We start from the raw sequence: 22,062 nt of genomic DNA, 5'->3' as shown, positions 1-22,062 counted from the left end.
AATACTTGTTTCCAGCCCATTTTTGGAGTTTTGTGTAAAATGATAATGATTTAATTTTTTTTCCCATTCTCTTTTGTGTTTTTTCATTGCAAGCAATAAAAATAAGATATTGCAATCATTTTCTGGGAGAAATTGAGCATTATTTGACAGAATTGCAGGGGTGCCAATACTTTTGGCTATCACTGTAAGTGCTACACAAGTATGCATGCACGTTCTAAAATATTTAATTCAGACTGGATTCACTTGTTACATCACATTTGCATACAGTGACTAAAATGCATCTGCTTACATAAAAGTTTTAGGTTATTCAACGCTTACACTGTGAGAGCTAAGTTCAAAATAAAAGCCTCATTAGGTAATGCAATGCATCAACATTTATGCATTACTTGTTGGTCTTTTGTTTTGAAATTAGCCCTTGCAGTGTGTTGGTGATGTTTTCGTACGTACGTTGTAGTGGCTCAGTTAAAATCCTTCCCTTTAATGACCTCTTTCAATGTTTTTATTTTACTATAGTCGTTCAGAACAGACATGGGGAGGGGAAAAAAAGGAGTCATGAAATGTTTGGCGATAATAAATGACTTTATTTGGCTTTGGGAGAAAATCACTGCATTTAGCTTGCAGCATGTACAGTCAGGTATGTACCAAGCAGATCAAATGGGAACGTGGTTTTATACCTCTGCTACCCCAGCATTAAATCTGACACAGGAGAGAACATGTTGTATTTTATAGCTTCAGTTATGGTTAAGGCAAGTTTAAATTGAAACCACAACAAGCAAATCATGATTTCCAACCACAAGTATACTATTCAAGCTCTGAGAGTCAGGCCATGCATTAGTGCCTCTCGTTTCATTCATTTGTCAAAGAGAACGAAGGGGTGGGAAAGTGTGGGAAATGATGAATGCCGTAAGTTGGCGTTCTAAGTAGAAAACAAAAACAAAACAAAAAAGTAAAACAAGAGGTCGGGGTGAAAATAGCCCTTGTATGATTCATGCACTCATCATGAACAACCTGCCAGTTGCAGTCTGAGTGGAGGGCCATCGGTGTCACTGTCAGCTGCCTGCCACTCAGCCATGCTCACATGCTACATTCAAATAAAATAAGGTGTTTGAAAAAAAAAAAGAAAAGAAAATAAAACATGGTTGGTTCTCACAAAAAAGCAACAACAGAAACACAGAAGAAATAAATCAAAGGACGGGACAGATTGTACTTAAAAAAAAAACGAGAGAAAAAAAACGTAATGATCAATTTTAAGCTGTTTGTGTTTCACTCGTTTTCATTTTTAAACACAGAGGGAGCTCGTTTCTTTATTTAAGCAAATAACATTATCTCAACACACTACTATACTTTATGAGTTGCCATTATTGCTGCGATCTGACATTGCAATGCGAAGGTGAAGGGATATGGATGATTGATGAATGGTTCACACAAGGTTGGACTGAAATGGAAGTCATTCATTCTCCTTTCCAGCCCAGTATGACAAGCTAATATTAACATTCGAGCTGGTAGTGCTATAATTAACAACCAAAAAAAGTCTGCCAACTTTTACCTTTAAAAATCACATAGCACCGTAAAAGTTGGACTGGCTGTTTGTGTCATGCGTTGTGCATTTGTCTTCATGTCTGTGTGCTAATATGTGCTGTTACTTCATGGGCTGAACTATTCTTATTTGTCGTGATTGGCACATTAATTGCTTTGATAGAGGGAAAAAAATATGTAATGTATAAGTTTGTGTGCACATGTGTGTAATTGGTTGTCTCAGTACATCTTATAAGCAGGAACAATGAGAAATGGTGATGGTGATGATGATGATCAAGTAACACAAGCAGTTTAGTTCTTGTTGCTCTTCTCAGTGGGACTTTCCTTCTTCTTCTCCTTCTCCTTCTCATCCTTCCCTTTTTGCTTCACCTCCTCTTCTTCTTCTTCCTCCTCTTCCTCTTCCTCCTTACCACCCTCCTGGTCGTCTCCTTCATCTTCCTCCTCCTCCTCATTCTCTTCATCCTCCTTGTCCTCTTCTTCTCCTTCCTCTTCCTCTTCCTCCGGCTTGGACTTCCTGTAGGCTCCCATGGAGTAGGTGCGGGATGGCATATAGGAGAAGCCTGGGTAACCGGACTGCACCATGGCACCACCGACAGTGCTGAGGCGGCACTCTTCACCTTCCAGCAGTTTCCTACATACAACAAAAGATATTACTATTGGGAAGTTGTTATTACCTAAAATGTTAGGTAGCATAATTTTGATGATACAATTATAGACTTGAACGATTCCACTTTATACAGCCCTTTTGCTCTCATTAAGCAACTCCATCCTATTTCTCTATACCGTGCTTTTCTAGGTCGCTATAATTTAAAGACAAGAACCATAAACTAAAATGTATATATATTTTCACAATTGAAATGAGATCAAAATGAGATTTAGTTGTTAGAATCCTGGTTGTCTACTGTCAAAGTGCATTTGGGAAGACACGGAACCCTAAACTGCTCCCAGGTTGGCATTGGAAATGAGAATGAATTCTCACTACCCTTAAAATAAATGACTGAAATTTTGTGTTTGTTTTTCTATTATGCTATTCTTTTTTGATCTTACACGCAAGACATGCAATGTATTAAAGTAAAAGTAATTCTAGAACTAATAAAAATGAATTTAAATAAAGCCTTTTGGTAAAACAAAGTGAAATACAGCTGTTGTTGTCGTTGTTGTTGTTTTTTTTTTTTTTAATATACCAGTATTTGGATGTCAGTATGTTCCTTAATTTCTGCTTGGATTTGGGACTTAATAACTAAAATTGAATCTACACTGGAAAAAGTTTGTAGAAAAGTAAAATAATGAAGTTAAGTAAATCAAATAAAATCACATTTATTTCTATAGCCCTTTACTAAAAGGTCCACAAAGTAATTTATAATAACGATATTGTTCATGATAAATAAAAGGTTGGGAAGTATTGTACAACAACATTGAGAAAAAAAATGAAAACAAAAACAATGCATTGCAGTAACAGTCAAACTAGCAAATAAAATAATAAAACAGATACAATCCAAAAGCATTAAAACCCTTAAGAAATAAAACCAGGCTACCCTAGTCTTGATTCAGGGCGAGTCTAAAAAAGTGGGTTTAACCGTGATTTAAAAATTTAACGGTGGGGATTCCAGACGGCAGGCTGTTCCACAACCTGGGGGCAGCAACTGCAAAAGCTCGATCACCCCACTGTTTAAGTCTCAACCTTAGAACTTGCAGAACAGGGACTTACGGAGGGTTAGAATCTCCGACAATGTAAATGAGTACATTCATTTCAGGTTACCCTAAAAGTGTTAAATAGTTTGACATACTACTAATAGATTAAATGGTAACCCTTTACAATAAGGGTCCCTTAATTAACATTACTTAATGCATTTTTAGACATTGACTCATGTTTAAGTAACATGGCAATAATTCATTTAATCCCTTGTCTAGTATTTATTAATATATGAATTAACATGAGTTAATGCATTAGTTAATGCATTTTAAGACAATAACTCATGTTTAAGTAACATACAGTAACAATAATTAATATAATTGCTTATCCAACATTTATTAATATATTAATTAACATGAGTTAATGCATTAGTTAAAGCATTACCAGACAGTAACTAATAGTTTGGTAAAATAAAAAAAAATATATAGGCCTATATAGGGTTAGGGTTTGTTAACTTAAGCATTTATAATTTCTTAGTTAAGGGACACATGTACTACACTTTACAATAAGGGTCCAAAAAGCATTCATTAATGGTTAATAAAGGTTAAGTGGTGGGTTTGGGGGGACTTAAGCATTAATAATTTCTTAGGTAAGGGACACATGTGCTACACGTTACAATAGGGATCCAACAAGCATTCAGTATTGGTTAATAAAGGTTGGGGGGGGACTTAAGCATTTCTAATTTCTTAGTTAAGGGACACATGTGCTACACTTTACAATAAGGGTGCTAGACTTTACAATAAGGGTCCAAAAAGCATTCAGTAATGGTTAATAAAGGTTAAGATGGGGGAACTTAAGCATTTATAATTTCTTAGTTAAGGGATATGTGTGCTACACTTTACAATAAGGGTCCAAAAAAAACATTCAGTAATGGTTAATTAAAGTTAAGTAATACTTATGAGGTACGTTCACGTGAAATAATACCATTCTTAAGGTTAGGTTATAGTATATAATATATATAATATATATAATACATTACTTAACATTAATTCACAACCCTATGTTGTTTTAAAATGAGAAACATTGCTCTAGAGTCCTTGAGTGCTGCTAACCTAACCATAAGTATGGTATTATTTCACGTGAACGTACCTTATAAGTATTACTCAACCTTAATTAACTATTACTGAATGTTTTTTGGACCCTTATTGTAAAGTGTAGCACCCTTATTGTAAAGAGTAGCACATGTGTCCCTTAACTAAGAAGTTATAAATGCTTAAGCCCCCCCCCCCCCACCCCCCCTTAACCTTTATTAACCATTACTGAATGCTTTTTGGACCCTTATTGTAAAGTGTAGCACATGTGTCCCTTAACTGAGAAATTGTAAATATTAAGTTAACAAACCCTAACTCTAAACCCTAACCCTATATAGGCTAATATATATTTTTATATATTTTACCAAACCATTAGTTACTGTCATGTTATGCATTAATAAATAAATAAATGTTAGATAAGCAATTATATTAATTATTGCAATGTTACTTAAACATTAGTTATTGTCTACAAATGCATTAACTAGTGTTAATTTAGGGACCCTTTTTGTAAAGTGTTACCGATTAAATGACAATCAGACCTCCTTTGTTTGCCATATACTTTAAATGGAATTATTGTACTACAGTTGGGTCTTATATAGATTATTGCAAACCTGTAAGCAGCTATTTCAATGTCAAGTGCCATTTTGACATTGAGCAAATCCTGATATTCCCGCAAGTGACGGGACATTTCTCCTTTGGTGCTGCGCAGTGCAGCCTCCAGCTGCTGAATGGTATCCTATTAAAACACAGAGAATAATTATGCTCATGCTTAATTTGATAGTATCTGCATTGGAATACTCCATCCTAACACAAACCTGCATGTCTCCAATTTCATTGTTATGGCGATCCTCCATCTCAGCAATCTGCCGCTCCAGAGCCTCATTGTGGCCCCTGAGGGCCTCAATCTCCAGGGTGCGGGCTTGCACCTGCCTGCGGTACTCGGTCAGCTCCTCCTTGGAGTGCTTGATGGCGTCCTGGTTGCGAGCCGCCGCCTCGGTCACCGTCGCAAACTTCGAACGGTACCATTCCTCCGCTTGGGCCTGGTTCCTGCATGACAGGTTCTCATACTGGGCCCTGATGTCCTTCAGGGCTGCAGCCAAGTCTGGTTTGCTCATGTCCATTTCGACTGACACCTGGACATGTGAGGGATAAAGAATGTTTTGAAGGGAGTTTTCAATTCAGATTTTTTCTGAAGCTTTTTTTTTTTTCCCCCTTACATTAGTGCATAAAATTGGGCCTACCTGGAAGGCAAATGTGCATTAAAACGACATGCAAATGAGCTGAATTCCAGTCAGCGATTGCTGGAGGACTGAACTGAACGATTGACTGCTGACTCAAGCTTCTGCTGTGCCATCAATAGCTTACATGGCAGGAAAATTACTTGCAGGACAGCGGCAATACCCTTGAGAAATCTTCCTGGCAACCATCTTTCAATATATTGATTCCACTTTGTTACTTTTACTCAGCAACAAAGTCTTTAATAGATGTGAAAGTAAGTTATCTGTTTTGAATGCACGCTTCCGTTATAATTGATTTTATTCAAAAAGTGTTAAGTGCCAGTTGGGTAGGCTGTCCTGACTACTGATCCTTGGGGAGACCACGCCCTTAAATGATGCTCGATTTCTGTGCCGCTTTGAAGCCTCCCTCCTCCTCAAGTCTAAATATTCGCTCATTCAGTGACAGCAAAATTCCTCTCACTTGTGTGTGTATATACACATTTCAGGACATATAAAGCACCTTAATAACACTGGAGTTGTGCATCAGTACAATAGAAAGCTTTTGCTGCTTTAAAATCTAAGTATAGATAAGCATGCATGGCATAAAAAAGGGAGAAAAAAACTTGATAGAAGGGGGGAAAGTACATATTATTAAAATATATCTTTTGGATAAAATCCAGTGCAAAAATGCACATAAACTACCAAAAATCTATTAAAGACTCAACAAGAAAAAAAAAGTTTTGCTTTTCTGGTGTGGACTCCACCCCACCTGTACGTCAACTTTCGCGCAATACCGTCAGAAATTCTAATCACATACCACAACATAAATACGATGATGATATTAAACCATAAGAATCATATAATGTTACATCTCTAATCTCTATGCAAATGTAAAGATGAATGAAAGTTTTCACTAGTCAGCTTACTGCAGAAGGGTGGGACCACCTGAAGTACTGCAGTACCATAAATTGATTTTGACATTAGACATAAAAGGCATCAAAATGCACCCAAAAATGCGTTTACAATCCTGGCGCAATGTGGGCTCATTAACTGCCATTGACAGCACTAGATGTCCAAATCATTTACTGACAGGCTGTCATTAAATAATCAGTAATGATCGATTGACCTCACAGCCAATTCTCCGAGTTTAAATACATTGGACGCCTATCCTTGTCAATGGTTCAGCAATGAATTAACCCTTTAATGCCTGCAATATTAAGCAATTGTCAGAGAATCACAAAATTAGAAAAATATGGTCTTAATGGAACCTTTTTTTCAAATTTGTAAAAAAAAAAAATAATAATAATAATAACATTAATATAAGCGTTGTAATATATATAACCCTTGCTAAATCCTCTTTTTTTCTCATGGAACCTGTAAATGCATGAGGTGACTTGCATCCTTTTTTTTTTTTTTTTTTGGAGGAAAGATATTTCAAAATTCTGAATTAGTCTCAAAATCATGAAATTCTAAATGTGTCAAATATTTTGGCAAGAAGGGGGTTAAGAGTGATTTATAATGCGCATTTGCGCAATATTATAATGTGCTGCAGTGCCAAAATGTTCCATGAGGAACAACTGAGCTCGTAAAGTTGACCAATAATTACATTTTAAAGCATCGCGTACCTGCGTGGCCTGCAGGGATGACTGCAACTCCTGCAGCTCCTCCTCGTGAACTTTCCTGAGAAACGCGATCTCATCCAGCAGCGATTCCACTTTCTTCTCGAGCTCCAGGCGGGCCAAGGTGGCGTCGTCCACATCCTTGCGGTAGCCCTTCAGGGTGTTCTCCGCCTCTTCTCTCAGCCTAGTCTCCTCGTCCAGCTTCTCCCGCAGGCGCTCCAGAGCCTCGTTCATCTGCACGCAGTCCAGGTGCATCTGGCTCTTCTCGTGGGTCAGCTCCTCAACTCGCGCTCTAAGCTCGCGGATCTCCTGCTCATAGAGCTCGTGCAGTCGAGACGGCTCGTTGTTGCGCTGCCGCAGCAACGTCACCTCGGCCTCGAGAACTTTGTTCTGCTGCTCTAGGTTGTGCACCTTTTCTATGAAGGACACGAAGCGGTCGTTGAGACCTTGCAGTTGTTCCTTCTCGTTGGTTCGGATGATTTTAAGCTCGTTGGTGACCGCCGTGGACTGACTCAGGTCCATCAGGGAGTCCTGCATGGAGGAGAACGCGCGACCGGGGGCGGCGGTCCTGCGGTAGCTGCTGGAAGAGATGACCGAGGGCGACCCGTAAGTGCGGCTGCGGTACCCCGAGGAATGCACGCGGGACGGGCTGCTGCTGCCCACGCCAGCGCGGCCGGACCGCGGGGCATCGCCGAAAATCTTCCGATAGGAACTGCTACTGTACATATCGCTGGAGTAACTCATGTTTTCTTGTAAACTTGACGGTGTCCGAGAGTGCGGGAGAAGCAACGTCAGATCAAGTGCGGTTTGCACGCAGTCTTGAGTTCCACGCAGGTGCTTTTATAGGGAGGGCGCCCTGCGCATCATCTGACGCAGGGATAACAGAAGATGGGATGGGTAGTGGGTGGGGTCGTGGGGACCTGCTAACCAACGCAGCATACCTCCACCTCCTCCCACGCTTATTCAACGCCTCTCGACATGCAACTCGACAAATGGAAGATACACGGTTTAACTTTGCTTTGTCATCACGAAAAGTGAAATCTAAGTAAAAAAAGTCTTATTTTCAACAGTACACTTGTCATCCCTGTCAGTGGACCTTATTTCTGCTGGTTCGATGTGGGCCCACAGCAGTGCATCAGGGTGTGTTTTGTTACTGCAGTACCCCCAACCCCACCCCCACAACTGATCCTCACCTCTGCATTGCACTTTTATATCCTCTCACACATTTGTGGGATGTGAAAATGTGCGGATATTTGTGAAATTTATGACCGGACTTTTAACATGAAATTATATTTTATGCAATGACATAATAACCTCCCGCCACCAGGTAGCCTGTTAACTCATTGCCTGCCATTGAAAACAATATACGGCCAAATCATTAAACTGGAAGGACTACCTGTGAGTGCTCATGTTTCAGTGCCATTGACGGAGTTAGCCGTCGAATCCATTTTGACTGGGGGAGGCTGACAGCAAATGATCGCTGCTGGCGCCAAGAGTTACCTTGCGGGACAGTATTGTATATAGGTGCAACGCGTAGCTTCTCATTCATTTTTTAAGCCTGGTGTGATAGCAAAATGCCAAAATACTGAGTGATATGACATTGAATTTATGCATAGCTCTGACTCTGGCCTTCTTGCTGCATCTGAGCTTCCAGACCACACCCTTGAGCACACTATTCCTCCTCAATACAATAATGTGCCAATGTAACATCATTAAAGCAAGTTTAGAAACCGATTTTCCAAATAAAACTAATTTACAATCTAGACACTATCCGTTTTATACACATTTTCTCCACTAGGAGGTACCAAAGTCTCATTTGTCCATCATTACTGCCCCGTCCCACTTTAGTAATTATACGTGTTTTACAGCATAGTAAACATGTTGAAGCTCTCATTTACTAAGTCCCATGCATATTTGGGTGATGATATAAACTAGAAATTATTGATAAGCATTTGCTGGAGATGTATAATTGTAATGGCTGGATTAGAAAAAGCAAGGTCATTTATATGAGTGGTAATATCAATCCAGACCAAATGCAGTGCTGCATTTTGGATATTTTGCAGTGTGAGGTGACACAAGCGAAAGCTGAAGAGGTGGGGCGGCGAGTGGGGTGACAGTGACTCAGCAGGATGTGAAAGGTTGCTATTGGCTGTTGTTGCCCATGCACATCCTTGCGGAGTGAGGGAGTAACGAATTACATGTAACGATATTACATAAATTATATGTCTGTATTCATTTATATTACCTCATTCACTCCCAGCCATTTTTCACCGGTGCAACCCCTTTCGCTTCCGGCTGTTTTACTGGATTTTGACTGATTTTGCAAGGCCCACAGAAAATTCTGTTCTATTGCTATATAAACATGGAATGCACCAAAAGAAAGATTAGACTCTCTTCTTTCAGCAGGAAAAAAAAGTTAGTTCATATCTTTTTCCAGTCTTTAGAAATCAGCATTAGACAATAGCTTAGTTTGAGCAATTTTCCAATTTCTGATGAAAAAACAGAGAAATTGAGCTTTTTGTAAACGCATACATTTCAAACATAACTTTGACTTTAACACAGCTATTTTTTGCTTTGGTTACATCCCAAACATATGAATAATGTTTTCCTTTAACAAAATAACAAACAACGAGCCAAATAGAGCTTTTGATAGCAAAGTAACAATTTATTTACACATAACTACCTAAGAAATGACGCTGTTGTGGCTGCGACAGCCGGGGTAAACTTTTCCCTCATCGCCGCCTGTCTCATAAAGATGGATTTTTTTTTTTGTCTTTTCAACACGGACTCAACGGCATCGTCCGCTGCACTGGTGGTCCCGGTCGTTCTGCTCGGTCGTCCAGCACCTGGTATCCCGGGCATCCTCCTGGTTGTTCTGCTCGGTCGTCCGCCGCCTGGCATCCTGGACGTCTATTCGGTCGTCTTCCGCCAGCGCCGGCCGTGTGGCCGGCCGTTCGTTCCGTTGAATCGGGTTGGGGGTAGTACCAAATGCGCTACTGCCCTCCAGTGGCCAGTTTTATTGCTTTAAAACATATTTTCAGCTTTGTGCTTTGGAGCTAAGTTGAATCAGAACTTAGAGATGTCTCTTGTTTAAAAAAGCGTAAAAGACATATAAATATGTCTTTGGGACACTGAAACAATTAAAAATAGAATGTATTTATATGTTGGTATGTAGTTTATAAATATTGGCTTTTGGAAATTTTAATTATAACTATTTTAGAGTTGAAACATCATAAAAACTCATCAAAATTAATAGGATTTTCTTTTTCGTGATTTTTGGGTTACTCGATTTTAACATTTAATTCAGGACATGACTTAAATAGGCAGTTATGTAATATGAAACACTACATCAGACACATTTGTGATTACTATAGGTCAGTGGTTCTTAACCTGGGTTTGACCGAACCTCAGGGGTTCGGTGAGTAGGTTTAAGGGGTTCGGCGAAGGTAAAGAAACGCATAGCCCTATTTTCGCACGCTGATTAAATCAAGGCAATGTGGTCTTTTACACCAGGTTTTGGACTGGTTTGCTCCTATTATACACGCTTAATCAATTTCTTTTAACTGCTAGTCCTCGATCTGACAAGGGGAGAAACTGGTTTGCTCAGTGGAAGGTTGACTCGCACTTGGTATGAGGGAATACAGCAGACTAATTTTGACCCGTTAATAAAACATGCAGTCAAAATGAGAATTAAATATGACCGGGAATTTGATAATTATTACCTTGCTAGCTTAGATATATCGGTTTTGAATTTGGAAAAAAAAAAAAAAGTCTTTATTATCCAATTCCGAAGGGTTCGGTGAATCCAAATGTGAAACTTGTGGGGTTCGGTACTGTTAGCAAGGTTAAGAACCACTGCTATTGGTGAAGCTGTATCACGTTTTCCCCATGCAAAAAAAAAAACATCATTTGAGATAATAGAGTCAAAATAAATAGAAAATACATCTAATCTAATGATTTACGTAATTGAAATGGACTACTCTTTCATTTCCAAAGTTGTCCACCAACACTGAAAATAGATATGGTCAAGAGATACTCCTCCTAAAATAACAGCGTCTCACTGAAGTACAAAATTAAAAAAAAAAAAAAAAAAAAAAAAAAAAAAAAAAAAAAAAAAACTCCAAATGTATAAAGAACAACAAAGTACAAACATGTCTCACCGACCAGGATGGAGTACAACAGGGAGAATAATTCTCGTTAAACAGGTAGGACAAAAAAAAATCCTTCAACATGCGAAAATCCAATATGGAATGCACACAAAATGCAAACAATTAAAACACTAAGGACAAAGGAACGATCCAATCATCAAACATAGGTTGAATAAAAATGCAGGTGTGACTCTCCGTCCCTGCTCGACTCCTCTATAGCAGGGGTATCCAACTCCGGTCCTCGAGACCCCTGATCCAGCTTGTCTTCCATGTCTCCCTCCTCCAACACACCTGACTCAAATAATCAGGATCGTTATCAGGCAGCTGCAGAGCTTGCTTATGGGCTGATCATTTGATTCAGGTGTGTTAAAGGAGGGAGACATGGAAAACAAGCTGGATAGGGGCTCTCGAGGACCGGAGTTGGATAACCCTGCTCTATAGGGTCATTAGGGAAGTTGAAATTAAAACAAAAAACAAAATAAACAACTAAATATTACTAAGACCTTTTCCAGATTCATCCATTTTAGACTCACCAAGCAAAACCAAAAGTGTTCATTGATCAATGGTGCTATATCAGAGTACTGTACTAGTCCTTCTAAAAAAAAAAAAATAGCATATTGTGATAAAGTTAATTATTTTCTGTAATGTACTGATAAACATTATACTTTCATATATTTTAGATTGATTACACACAACTGAAGTAGTTCAAGCCTTTAATTGTTTTAATATTGATGATTTTGGCAAAAATTCAAGAAAAACCCAAAATTCCTATCGCAAAAAATTTGCATATTTACTCCGACCAGTACAAAAAATTGTTTTTTAATACAAAAAAAAGTCAACCTTCAATTAATCATATCAGCTATGCACGCAATACTTTGTCAGGAATCATTTTGCAGAAATGACTGCTTCAATGCGGCGTGGCATGGAGGCAATCAGCCTGTGGCACTGCTGAAGTGTTATGGAAGCCCAGGATGCTTCGATAGCGGCCTTAAGCTCATTCACATTGATGGGTCTGGTGTCTCTCAACTTTCTCTTCACAATATTCCACATATTCTCAATAGGGTTCAGGTCAGGAGAGTTGGCAGGCCAATTGAGCACAGTAATGCCATGGTCAGTAAACAATTTACCAGTTGTTTTGGCAATGTGAGCAGGTGCCAGATCATGCTGAAAAATGAAATCTTTATCTCCATAAAGCTTTTCAGCAGCTGGAAGCATTAAGTGCTCCACAATCTCCTGATAGCTAGCTGCATTGACCCTGCACAAAACACAGTAGGCCAACACCAGCATCTGACATGGCACCCCAGACCATCACTGACTGTAGGTACTTGACACTGGACTTCTTCTCCCCAGTCTTCCTCCAAACTCTGGCACTTTGATTTCCGAATGACATGCGAAATTTGCGTTCATCTGAAAAAATGACTTTGGACCACTGAGCAACAGTCCAATGCTGCTTCTCTGTAGCCCAGGTCAGGCGCTTCTGCCGCTGTTGCAGGTTCAAAAGTGGCCTGACCTGGAGAATGCGGCACCTGTAGCCCATTTCCAGCATGCGCCTGTGCACGGTGGCTCTGGATGTTTCTAATCCAGACTCAGTCCACTGTTTCTGCAGGTCCCCCAAGGTCTTGAATTGGCCCTTCTCCACAATCTTTCTTAGGGTGCGGTTACCTCTTCATACATACAGCATTTCCTGCCATACTTTTTCCTTCCCACAGACTTCCCACTGAGGTGCCTTGATACGGGACTCTGGGAACAGCCTGTTCGCTCAGAAATTTCTTTCTGTGTCTTAGCCTCTTGCTTGAGGGTGTCAGTGATGGCCTTCTGGACAGCAGTCAGGTCGGCAGTCTTGCCCATGATTGCGGTTTTGAGTAATGAACCAGGCTGGGAGTTTTTAAAAGCGTCAGGAATCTTTCGCAGGGGTTTTGAGTTAATTCGTTGATTCAGATGATTTGGTTAGTAGCTTCTTTAGAGTACCTTTTCATGATATGCACATTTTTTGAGATAGGGATTTTTGTTTTTTCTTCACTTTTTGGCCAAAATCATCAATATTAAAACAATAAATGGCTTGAACCACTTCAGTTGTGTGTAATGAATCTAAAATATATGAAATTCTAATGTTTATCAGTACATTACAGCAAATAATGAACTTTATCACAATATGCTAATTTTTTGAGAAGGACCACTAGTATAAATCTTGTATCTTGACATAACAAATATGTGAGAGGATTTTCCAACACTAACCGGAAGATGGTGCTGTCCTTCCTGCAAAGAACCCTTTGGGCGTTCATGGCTTCTTAAAAATGGCGGACATGAGTCAAAATAACCCATGTACAGTACTGCAAAAGACAGAAAAAATATAAAGTTTCCAATTGAATAACATACAAGAGGCTCTCTTTGGACAATTAATACCTTCGAATTTATACAGCCGTTCATCATTCGATGTTTAAGTCTGTAATATGAATGTTTAATTGAAATCAGAATAATGATTGTCATTTGGGTCTGAGTACCAACCATTGCTGTCCATTGTGTCCAACTGCTGCACAATGCCTTCTCTTGAGTTTTGAAACGCCAGGTGTTAACAGCACTTCTTTTTAATGTGTCACTTGCAGAACACCACCCGCTTTGTCTGTATTCAGAGAACTGAGCTCTTGTGATGTGCATATCTCACTTCATTCCCTTGGGAAATCCCTTGCTCACACACACATGGGCTCTCCTCTGTTTGCAGAGACAGCAATGCAAGCTAAGAACATACACAGTTACCCTACACACATCAGCTTGTTTAAAAATTAAATTCAACATAATGCAAAAGCAGCACCTTTCATATCAGTGTTCATTAGAAATGCTGTATTACACAGTTCATATTTGATGGCTGCTTTCCTTATATCTAAAGGGTAACAAATGTGAGTGTCGTGATATGGTATTCCGTTCCAGGGCAGTGTTTTCACAGATTACTTGAAAAAGTAATTTAATTACTGTTAATTACTGATTACGCCTCAAAAAAGTAATCTACTTACTTTACTGATTACTTTATTATCAAAGTAACTACGTTACTTTAATAGGAATTTATCGGTTACGTTTTACCCATTTTTCTCCCTTTGCTGCCTCAACATAAGAATGACAACAGAAAAATGGCATCGCATGGAACTGAATTTAAAGGGGAAGATCAGAATTTTTCACATAAGTAATCTTTGAGTTAAAGAGGATTTATTCAATTGATGGAGTTGATTCCACCCATTATTGACTTGCGCTAGCTTAGCCACTCCGGAGCCCTAAAACTAACAAATAACTGGCAAACTGCATGGAATTTGTTGAAATCAACTCCACCGTCTAATTAAACCCCCCCTAACTCAAAGATTAAGCCTAATGTCGAAAATGTTAAACTACGGGTTAGGGTTAACAGCATATCAGTGCCAATAAAATACTGCAAATTGACTGCACAATAATCAACAACACACAAAGGAATTGCACAGTGCAATAAACACCAAGGTGGGGGCGGGCGCGAATGCGCGAGCACAACCCGGAAGTACGCCGTACACACATACGGTCAATTTGTTGCAAAACGTAGCGGAAACTCATAACACTCAATCGGAATTACAACACATCCCAAAGATGCTAAACAAACGCGTCACCTCATGGCATAAATGTGGAACAAAAATATAATGTAAACATTGCTCGCCGACTGCCCGCCGTTGCAACGGCAAAGCTACGTAATGGCCCGCATGTCGCGGCTCCAACCTATTGCTGGAACCCTTTAGGAAAAATACTCACATTCATTCATGGACGCACACAAATCCACATTCCCTCGCACATCTCAACAGGTAGCTGCACTCGGCTTGAATGTGCAACTTCGCTCCACACTCCTTTCTCAGTCCCAAAACATTTGGCGCGTGTGACTCGAGACCAAAACAGGAAGTAACTATGAGCGGTTACCATGGAAACGAACGCGTAGTGGGAACCTTTGTAACATTTTACATTCAAAATGCTCTTCGTATAAGACTATAATATTGTTCATTTTATATACATTATGAAGCAATAACAAAATAGTAATGCACAGGCACCAAGGAAACTAATCAGATTACTGGTTTGGAATTAGATTGCTCGTTACTGAAAGAAAGTAATCAGATTACAATAAGTGACATCACTGTTCCAGAGTGTACCTCAACCTCTGTAAACTTGTATAAGCTGCAGTTCACATGGTAGCTTAATGACATATCAACATAGAAAGCTGAAATAGTTGCCATTTGCATTAACCTGTAACATAATCAAAAGGTTTTGGAATGTGGGAAGGCTCCGGAGGTGAAAGACGGCTTGCACCTTACAATGGAGTTCCCCCTCCAATGTCTTGGTACAACATGCTAAGTGATAAAAATCTTCTAATGAAATGTTTATATTGGTTATTGCTTGGGATCCTGCAAACAAAGAAACACATGCTAAATTTTGTCGTGGTTGTGAGGACAACCAAAGCATGAATGACTGACTGTGGTGGATAGGCTCACTTAATCATTCCCAGCAGTATAACATTGCCGTCTATGGCAACTACCCACATCCAGTTTTGTTTGAGCATGAAACCAGTGTGTAAGGCAAACAGAATTATTTGCAGGAATTCTGCACGGGCCTTAATTAATTTGTGTTAGATGTTTTCTAATAAATAATAGGGCCTGACAGGACCAAATAATAAAATTACTTAATTTAGATTTCCACTTGAATTAAAACAGATGCCAAGGAGTTCCTTACCATTCAGTTTTTTTTTTTTTTTTTAATTGTAATTTTTGTGTAGTGTCCATCTTGTGAAGCATTTCCACAGTTCCAGAAGGTGGGGGGATCCTTTCAACATACCCATCCCCCTCTTCCCTTGCATGTGTGTGTAGCAGTCAGATGGCTGTGATTACACAAACGTCAAATCTGGCAAGTAGATGATTCTGAAAACACTGGTGAGAACCAGTGTGCCATGTCTTTCATGTGTTGTAGGAAAAACCTTCCAATTACTGCTCAAGTATTATCATACCTGCAACAAAAACATTGGTATCATTTGCTTTGGCACAGAAAAATTATGAAGTGATTTTCTGTATGGTGGAGGGGGGGAAAAAGACAATCTCAAGGTGCTCAGTAGGTAACCAAGGGTTTAAAAGTCATTTATTACTTTCAATGGCAAATATAAATTACTGCCACACATTGTTGCTTCAGTTGTCCAATTTTTTAAAAATTAAGTGCACGAAATGTCCACCTTTAGGTTGATTTTTGAACATACAGAAGTAATGAGCCGCCTGAGAAGGCAGCATCAGATGACAATGATATTCATGTTACAATGTTGATGCTGAGAGTTATGTTGATGCAGGACAGCACGCCTCAAAACAATTTGCCTTACATTTCAATAGATTCTATTCAAACATGTAGCAACATTTATATTAGGTTTTTACATTTTAGGTCAGTTTAAGGCAACACTAGCCACAAAAGTATGCACAAATCAAATAAGTTACAAACAAACACAAGAGCCATCAGTGCTGAAACCTGTAGCTTAAACAACTGGTTGTTCTTTGAGATTGACCACCTGCCTCTTTAGGCAGATGTTTAAAGCACCAGGGTCTTAAACACTCTCCATCTACCGCATGCTTGCCTGGCCTAAACTCACAGATGCCAGGGCAACATGAGGAAGGGTTCAGGTGGGGGTCACACGTGCAGATTGGCGGAAGACAAGAAGGTCTTTGACGGGGGGGATGGAGAAATTAAATGGTAAGGTTAACACGTGAATCTTTCTTTAAGCAAACTTTTTTTTTTTGCTTTTTGAATTATACTGTACATATACATACAGTGTTTTGTGTTTAAAACTGCCATTACTATACAAACTTATTCAATCCTCTCCGAAGACAGTGACACAATAATAACACAATGGGCCAATTGATTAATCATCTCAATAAAACATTACACTAAAGTCCTGCTTGTAGGACAACTCTAGGTTGTTAGTTTAACAGCAATTAATACAAATTAAAATTTAAGAAAAATTAAAAGACTCAGAATAAGCAATCCAAATTTCAAATTTGATTACTGCTTTATCATGATGCACAATCAATTGTCCAAGGGTTGAGACACACACATACTACATGCATGTGTCAGTATATACCCGCTTTTCTATACATTTCCCTTCACATCCTCTTCATAACATTGCTACACATCCTTTCTTGAATAATTATTTTATTTATTTATTTTTTATTTTTTTTACAAAAAGCAGCATTCCACACTCAGAAACTAATATTTATTTTTGTGATTCTGTTCTTTTTTTATCTGTTGATTGATTTTGGTGTACTATCTTTATGTTTGAACTGAGAACCATAAGCGGCGGATGTCACATTGGCTGCTACCACAACCACTCTAAACTGGGCCACCATCTATTCTATGGTATAATTTTTCCATTCACAAATTTTGTTATGGGTTCTTTGCACAAAACCACTGCCTAAAGTGTATGTTTAAACAGACTGTTGTGTTAGTTAGTCTTTTTTATGTACTTGTTCTAACCAACGCTGTCCAAAAGCTGCTCGGTCTTTTCCAGTCGTTTTTTTTTTTTTTTTTTAAATGGCCCCATTCATTCCTAACCATCAAAGATGGACGTTCTCTTTATAAAACCTCATCCTGCACACTGAAAAGAAATTTTGAGAAGGTTTTAACATACTTGGAGCAGCTATACTTCCGAACATTGGACTTGCACTCAACAGAAGTTGTACTTGTACTGGTACTAGTAATTATTCGCAGGCCCCTCAAGACGATCGTCCTGTGTGTGTATGTATGTAGCAGGGTGCAAGTGAAATTTGTTTTTGCGGGCCCCTCCAGGCTGACAGAGATATTTTACTAAACGCTATATTACAGCTCCGCACGTCATCTTATCCTTCTGTTTGACCCTCCCCTGCCTACTTTATGCCTGCAAACAGGGCCCCTTAGAGGCCTGGGCTCAGGTGCAGTTGCACCCCCAGCACCTTCCTAAATTCCGCCCAGTCACAGAATATATACAGTACTGTCAATCACAAATGAGTTTAATACAGCTGAGAAATCCGTGGATTCATAAAATTTTGTTGAAATCGGTTGAAGATGTGCACAAAACATCAATATAAATGCATTTGTTAGTCATGCTTTTGGAACCGCTAAATCCAAGTTCAAATGTACTACGACCGCTCGACTTCCTAAAAGTATTATCAGCTCAAATGCAGGATAAGCACAGCTGAAGAGCGCACATGCACTCGATTGGGAAGTGCCAAACCCACAAGCACCAATAAATCTGCAGTTAATTGATTAGCCCTCAGACATAATATTGAAATTCGGGCTTTGAGGATCGATATATATACATCCCTAGACTATACCCAGGGGCGCCGTATAGGGGTGAAAAGTGATATTGATTCTAAGGGCCCATGCCCTGATGGGGCCCACAAAGAAAATTAGAACATCAGGTAATCGTTTGCTAATTTGAATATTAATCATTATAATTTTAATAGGATAAAACCAAGGGTTTCTTTTTCTTTTCTTTTTTTTTTTCGCAAAAACTACCTAGGGACAATATGTATGCCAGCCCTCCCACCAAACCCCCCACCCCCTATATTTTCATTAAATGGTTTGGTCAGCCCTTCCTTTTATCAGAGCTGGAGTAGTGATGCACATTTACACCAGTCAATGACTCGGAGTGCGCGGTACTGCAGAAATGTTTTCAAAACAAAAATCGGTTTATCAAAAGAGGAAAGAAAGCAAAAAAAGGAGAGGGGTAGAAAAGGCCAACAGGATGTGACAAAGTACTTCACAAAGGAAGATTGGTGTCTTGTGTCAGTGTAGTGCTGAAAATTAACCTGTTATTTTGGCCTACTCCAGCCCCATCTGGAACCTCGCAATGTCTATTACAAAGCTCCGAAGCGAGGTCCCGGCCTCAATGAGCGACATTCACCTATTCAAAAACATGAATTCCAAATAATGACGGCATTTTTTGGGATCCTGCAGATGTTGAAAGTTGGTGTGAAAATGTTCTTTTTTTTTTTTTAATCGGCTTGAATCAAGTTTGTCAAGAATTTATTGAATTTAGTTTGTCATCAATTGAATTTAGTTTGTTAACAATGGACCTTGCTTCGGAGCTGTAGCCTATAGTGGAGATCGCGAGTTTCCAGATGGGGCTAAGCCTACTCCATAATGAAATACTGTAATTGTTTGCTAGCTAGTGTTTGCTCCACATTTAGCTTACATTTAACCAGTACAGCAGGCAAACCCTTAGCAAGCTCTTCATACTAAAACAGTTGTCTCTGCCCTTGCCTGTTGTAACAGGCACAACTCCTCTTGCTGCGTCTGCCTCAGCAGCCCTGTCTCCTGACCCCCTTTGTGAGCCAGCCGCATCTTTAACAGGAAATGACGTAGTTGATACTCTAAAAGTGTGTGTGTGTCCCGGCACCATTGGTGGGGCCCAAAGTGATATCTTTTCATGGGGCCCAAACTCCCTGGCAGCGCCCCTGAATATACCTACATAATTTCATTCAGATCATTCCACGAATGACGGAGGAGTAGGCAATTTGAGTTTATGTCCTCAACCAGAACCTTTTTAGTTTTAGCCCTCCTGCTGAGTGGTCTAAAAAAGAAAAAAAGAAAAAGAAAAAAAACTAGCTTTATGAAGGCTCAAACTCAGCTGGAATTCAGTAACGAGTTTGCAGCTAAATCTTCAGCAGTGATGTCATGGCGTTCTCTGCAAAGAGCCCTTTAGGAACCTGGTGGCACCGTATCCCTAATATTAACCACAAATTAACATGTCATATTATGTGAGATCTGCTTTCAAACTTCCTAACAGACACAAAGCCTTGAGGCACAAAAGACATTTCTAAATATTCAATGGATTGACTAGGCTGTGCAAACAAACGACACATGTGAAACTCTCAAAACTTCACAAGAACAAAGGCTATGCAGAACTAATTAAATATATATGTATATTCTTCTCTAGCTTTACCAGATCTAATAAATACTTCTGATAGACATAGGTATCTTTCTTTAAACTATTTACATTAGATATACATTTTTTCAAAAACAATAAATAGCTATCAAGGCAAGACAATAGAGATGGTCTTTCTGGCATTAACACAGAATGGAGTCCACTCTTTGTACTGTATGTGCTCATGGGAAAACAAAGCACACCTTTTTTTAGGGTGATATTTTTTTGTAATTTGATGGCAGGAACTTTAAAAAAAATCATGCTCTCAGCCTTTCTCTCTACACAGTGGAATGTTCTCCAGCCTCTCGAATCTCTCAGTAAGTAGACCTTCCATCCCAGGTAACACCTGCTCAAGAGGTAATGGATAATAGTGCACCACCTGCCAAAACATTCCACAAATAGGCCAGGGAGCTGGTGATAGAAACTGCCTAGAAATCGACCTCTGCCGTTGCCAGATTCAGACAGACAGACAATCACGCATTTATAACTTGCAAAAGACAGAGAGCATCAACCCCAAACCTCCAGTTTTCAGGTGTTGACCAAAATTGTCAGGGTGAAAAGGCCTTAGCTCGTATTGCTGTTCCATGCTGTGCACTTTGTAATGTTTGAAGCACTTTCAAGTTGACTTCTGAAGTATGAAAGTGGGGAAGGGGTGTATACCTTTTAAGAAATGCTTGGAAAAGGTTGAGAAGGCTATTTTATACAAAAAACAGATGACTGACTGGTGAGCCTGGCAAAGACCTGCTTTTGTAGAACACCTTACAGAGCAACGTCATAAGGATAAGTAGAGAGCAACGATGGAGTGTGTGTCCGGATGTGAAATTTCTTAAGTGCTTTTGGACACATTAAAGAAGAGGCAGTGGGATATTGTAAAGTAACATTCTCTGGCTGAAAGTCGCATTTGTGATGGACGGAGGGACAAGTAGGGGAGGACCGAACTGTTTCGTCATAAAACGACTGGCAGGCTGCGGGGAGGTTCTTCATAGACGCTTGGTCAGAATTGGAAGTCGCTTAAAGGCAAAAAAAAAAAACTGGGTTGGATGAAAAGCCTCATGATTGGTTTAGGCTTGAAGGCGGAGGAGGGCTTGAGGTGGGTATATCACCATGGGAGGGCACCACATTCTTGGAACGTGATTATACGTGGACCAGTGAGGTTTATAGACTGCAGGCCAGCTGCTTGGCCCTCTCCTGAGTGTCTTGCAGGCGCCGCAGACTGGCGCTGGCATAGCCCTCATCACTACAGCTGCTGCGCAGGCTGCCCCGTTCGTCCCCGGAGTCACTCACGCTACTGGTACTCCACTCTAGATCACCCAGTAGGTAGTCCGTCCCCTCCACGTCCACATCCAGGTCCTCTGTAGGCAACAGAGAGGAAATATGAGTCATTACAATTAAGGGCGTAGGTTTGGTCTCAATATTGGTAGGGATGATATAACAGCATAACCTGCATGAATACTTTCTGCTGGGGATGGGACATAAGACCAAATAGACTGGGTGAATGGGGGTCGGGGCTTAATTAATAGGCCAAATCATCAATGCAAAATAAATCTGTATTGATTTACATTAAGTTTCATGTGTATTGGTTCAGATGATAAACCGTTCGATTTAAACCTTTGTTTTCAAAAACTGCTATAAAATAAATAAATAAATAAATAAATAAATAAATAAATAAATAAATATTTTGAAAACTTCCAGAATAAATGTCTGGATTTTATTTGCCAATTTAAATTGCAATTTTTAAACAAAACTTCAATTATATTAACATACACAATAAATTCAAGGAATGCCAAAAATAAACATTTGTCTTAAGACCATTGATTATTGTTGAAAAAAATAGAACTGAAAAAAATTGTAGTCAGCGTATAACAAAAATAAATAAAGATTTA

General features: G+C 39.4%; 2 protein-coding genes across 2 annotated transcripts in view; both read right to left on the bottom strand.

Annotated features, from left to right (window-relative positions):
• Window positions 1–569: 569 nt before the first annotated feature.
• On the bottom strand, window positions 570–7,976 carry neff1 (neuronal intermediate filament family member 1). Its single transcript, XM_057831766.1, has 4 exons — window positions 7,103–7,976; window positions 5,076–5,393; window positions 4,872–4,996; window positions 570–2,167 (listed from the first exon to the last, which is right to left on the bottom strand). Exons 1-4 carry the CDS (start codon window positions 7,838–7,840, stop codon window positions 1,828–1,830), a joined length of 1,521 nt encoding a protein of 506 aa, XP_057687749.1. The 5' UTR covers window positions 7,841–7,976; the 3' UTR covers window positions 570–1,827.
• A 4,796-nt stretch (window positions 7,977–12,772) lies between these two features.
• The window catches only part of mxd1 (MAX dimerization protein 1), a 29,176-nt gene continuing 19,886 nt past the window's right edge, over window positions 12,773–22,062 (bottom strand). The window contains exon 10 of the mRNA XM_057831783.1: window positions 12,773–21,531. Within this exon, the coding sequence (XP_057687766.1) occupies window positions 21,335–21,531 (197 nt within the window). The 3' untranslated portion in view covers window positions 12,773–21,334. The remainder of the gene's footprint in view (window positions 21,532–22,062) is intronic.

The sequence above is a fragment of the Corythoichthys intestinalis genome, chromosome 3, assembly GCF_030265065.1.
Source record: "Corythoichthys intestinalis isolate RoL2023-P3 chromosome 3, ASM3026506v1, whole genome shotgun sequence".
NCBI lineage: Eukaryota > Metazoa > Chordata > Actinopteri > Syngnathiformes > Syngnathidae > Corythoichthys > Corythoichthys intestinalis.
The sequence above is the reverse complement of the archived record's forward strand: the minus strand, read 5'-3'. Positions and strand labels throughout refer to the sequence as shown.

Coding starts and splice junctions, on each gene's coding strand:
- neff1 (XM_057831766.1), bottom strand. CDS start 7,840: ATGAGTTACTCCAGCGATATGTACAGTAGCAGTTCCTATCGGAAGATT. Junction 5,394..7,102: donor CATCCCTGCAGGCCACGCAG/GTACGCGATGCT, acceptor TCACATGTCCAG/GTGTCAGTCGAAATGGACAT. Junction 4,997..5,075: donor ATGAAATTGGAGACATGCAG/GTTTGTGTTAGG, acceptor GTGTTTTAATAG/GATACCATTCAGCAGCTGGA.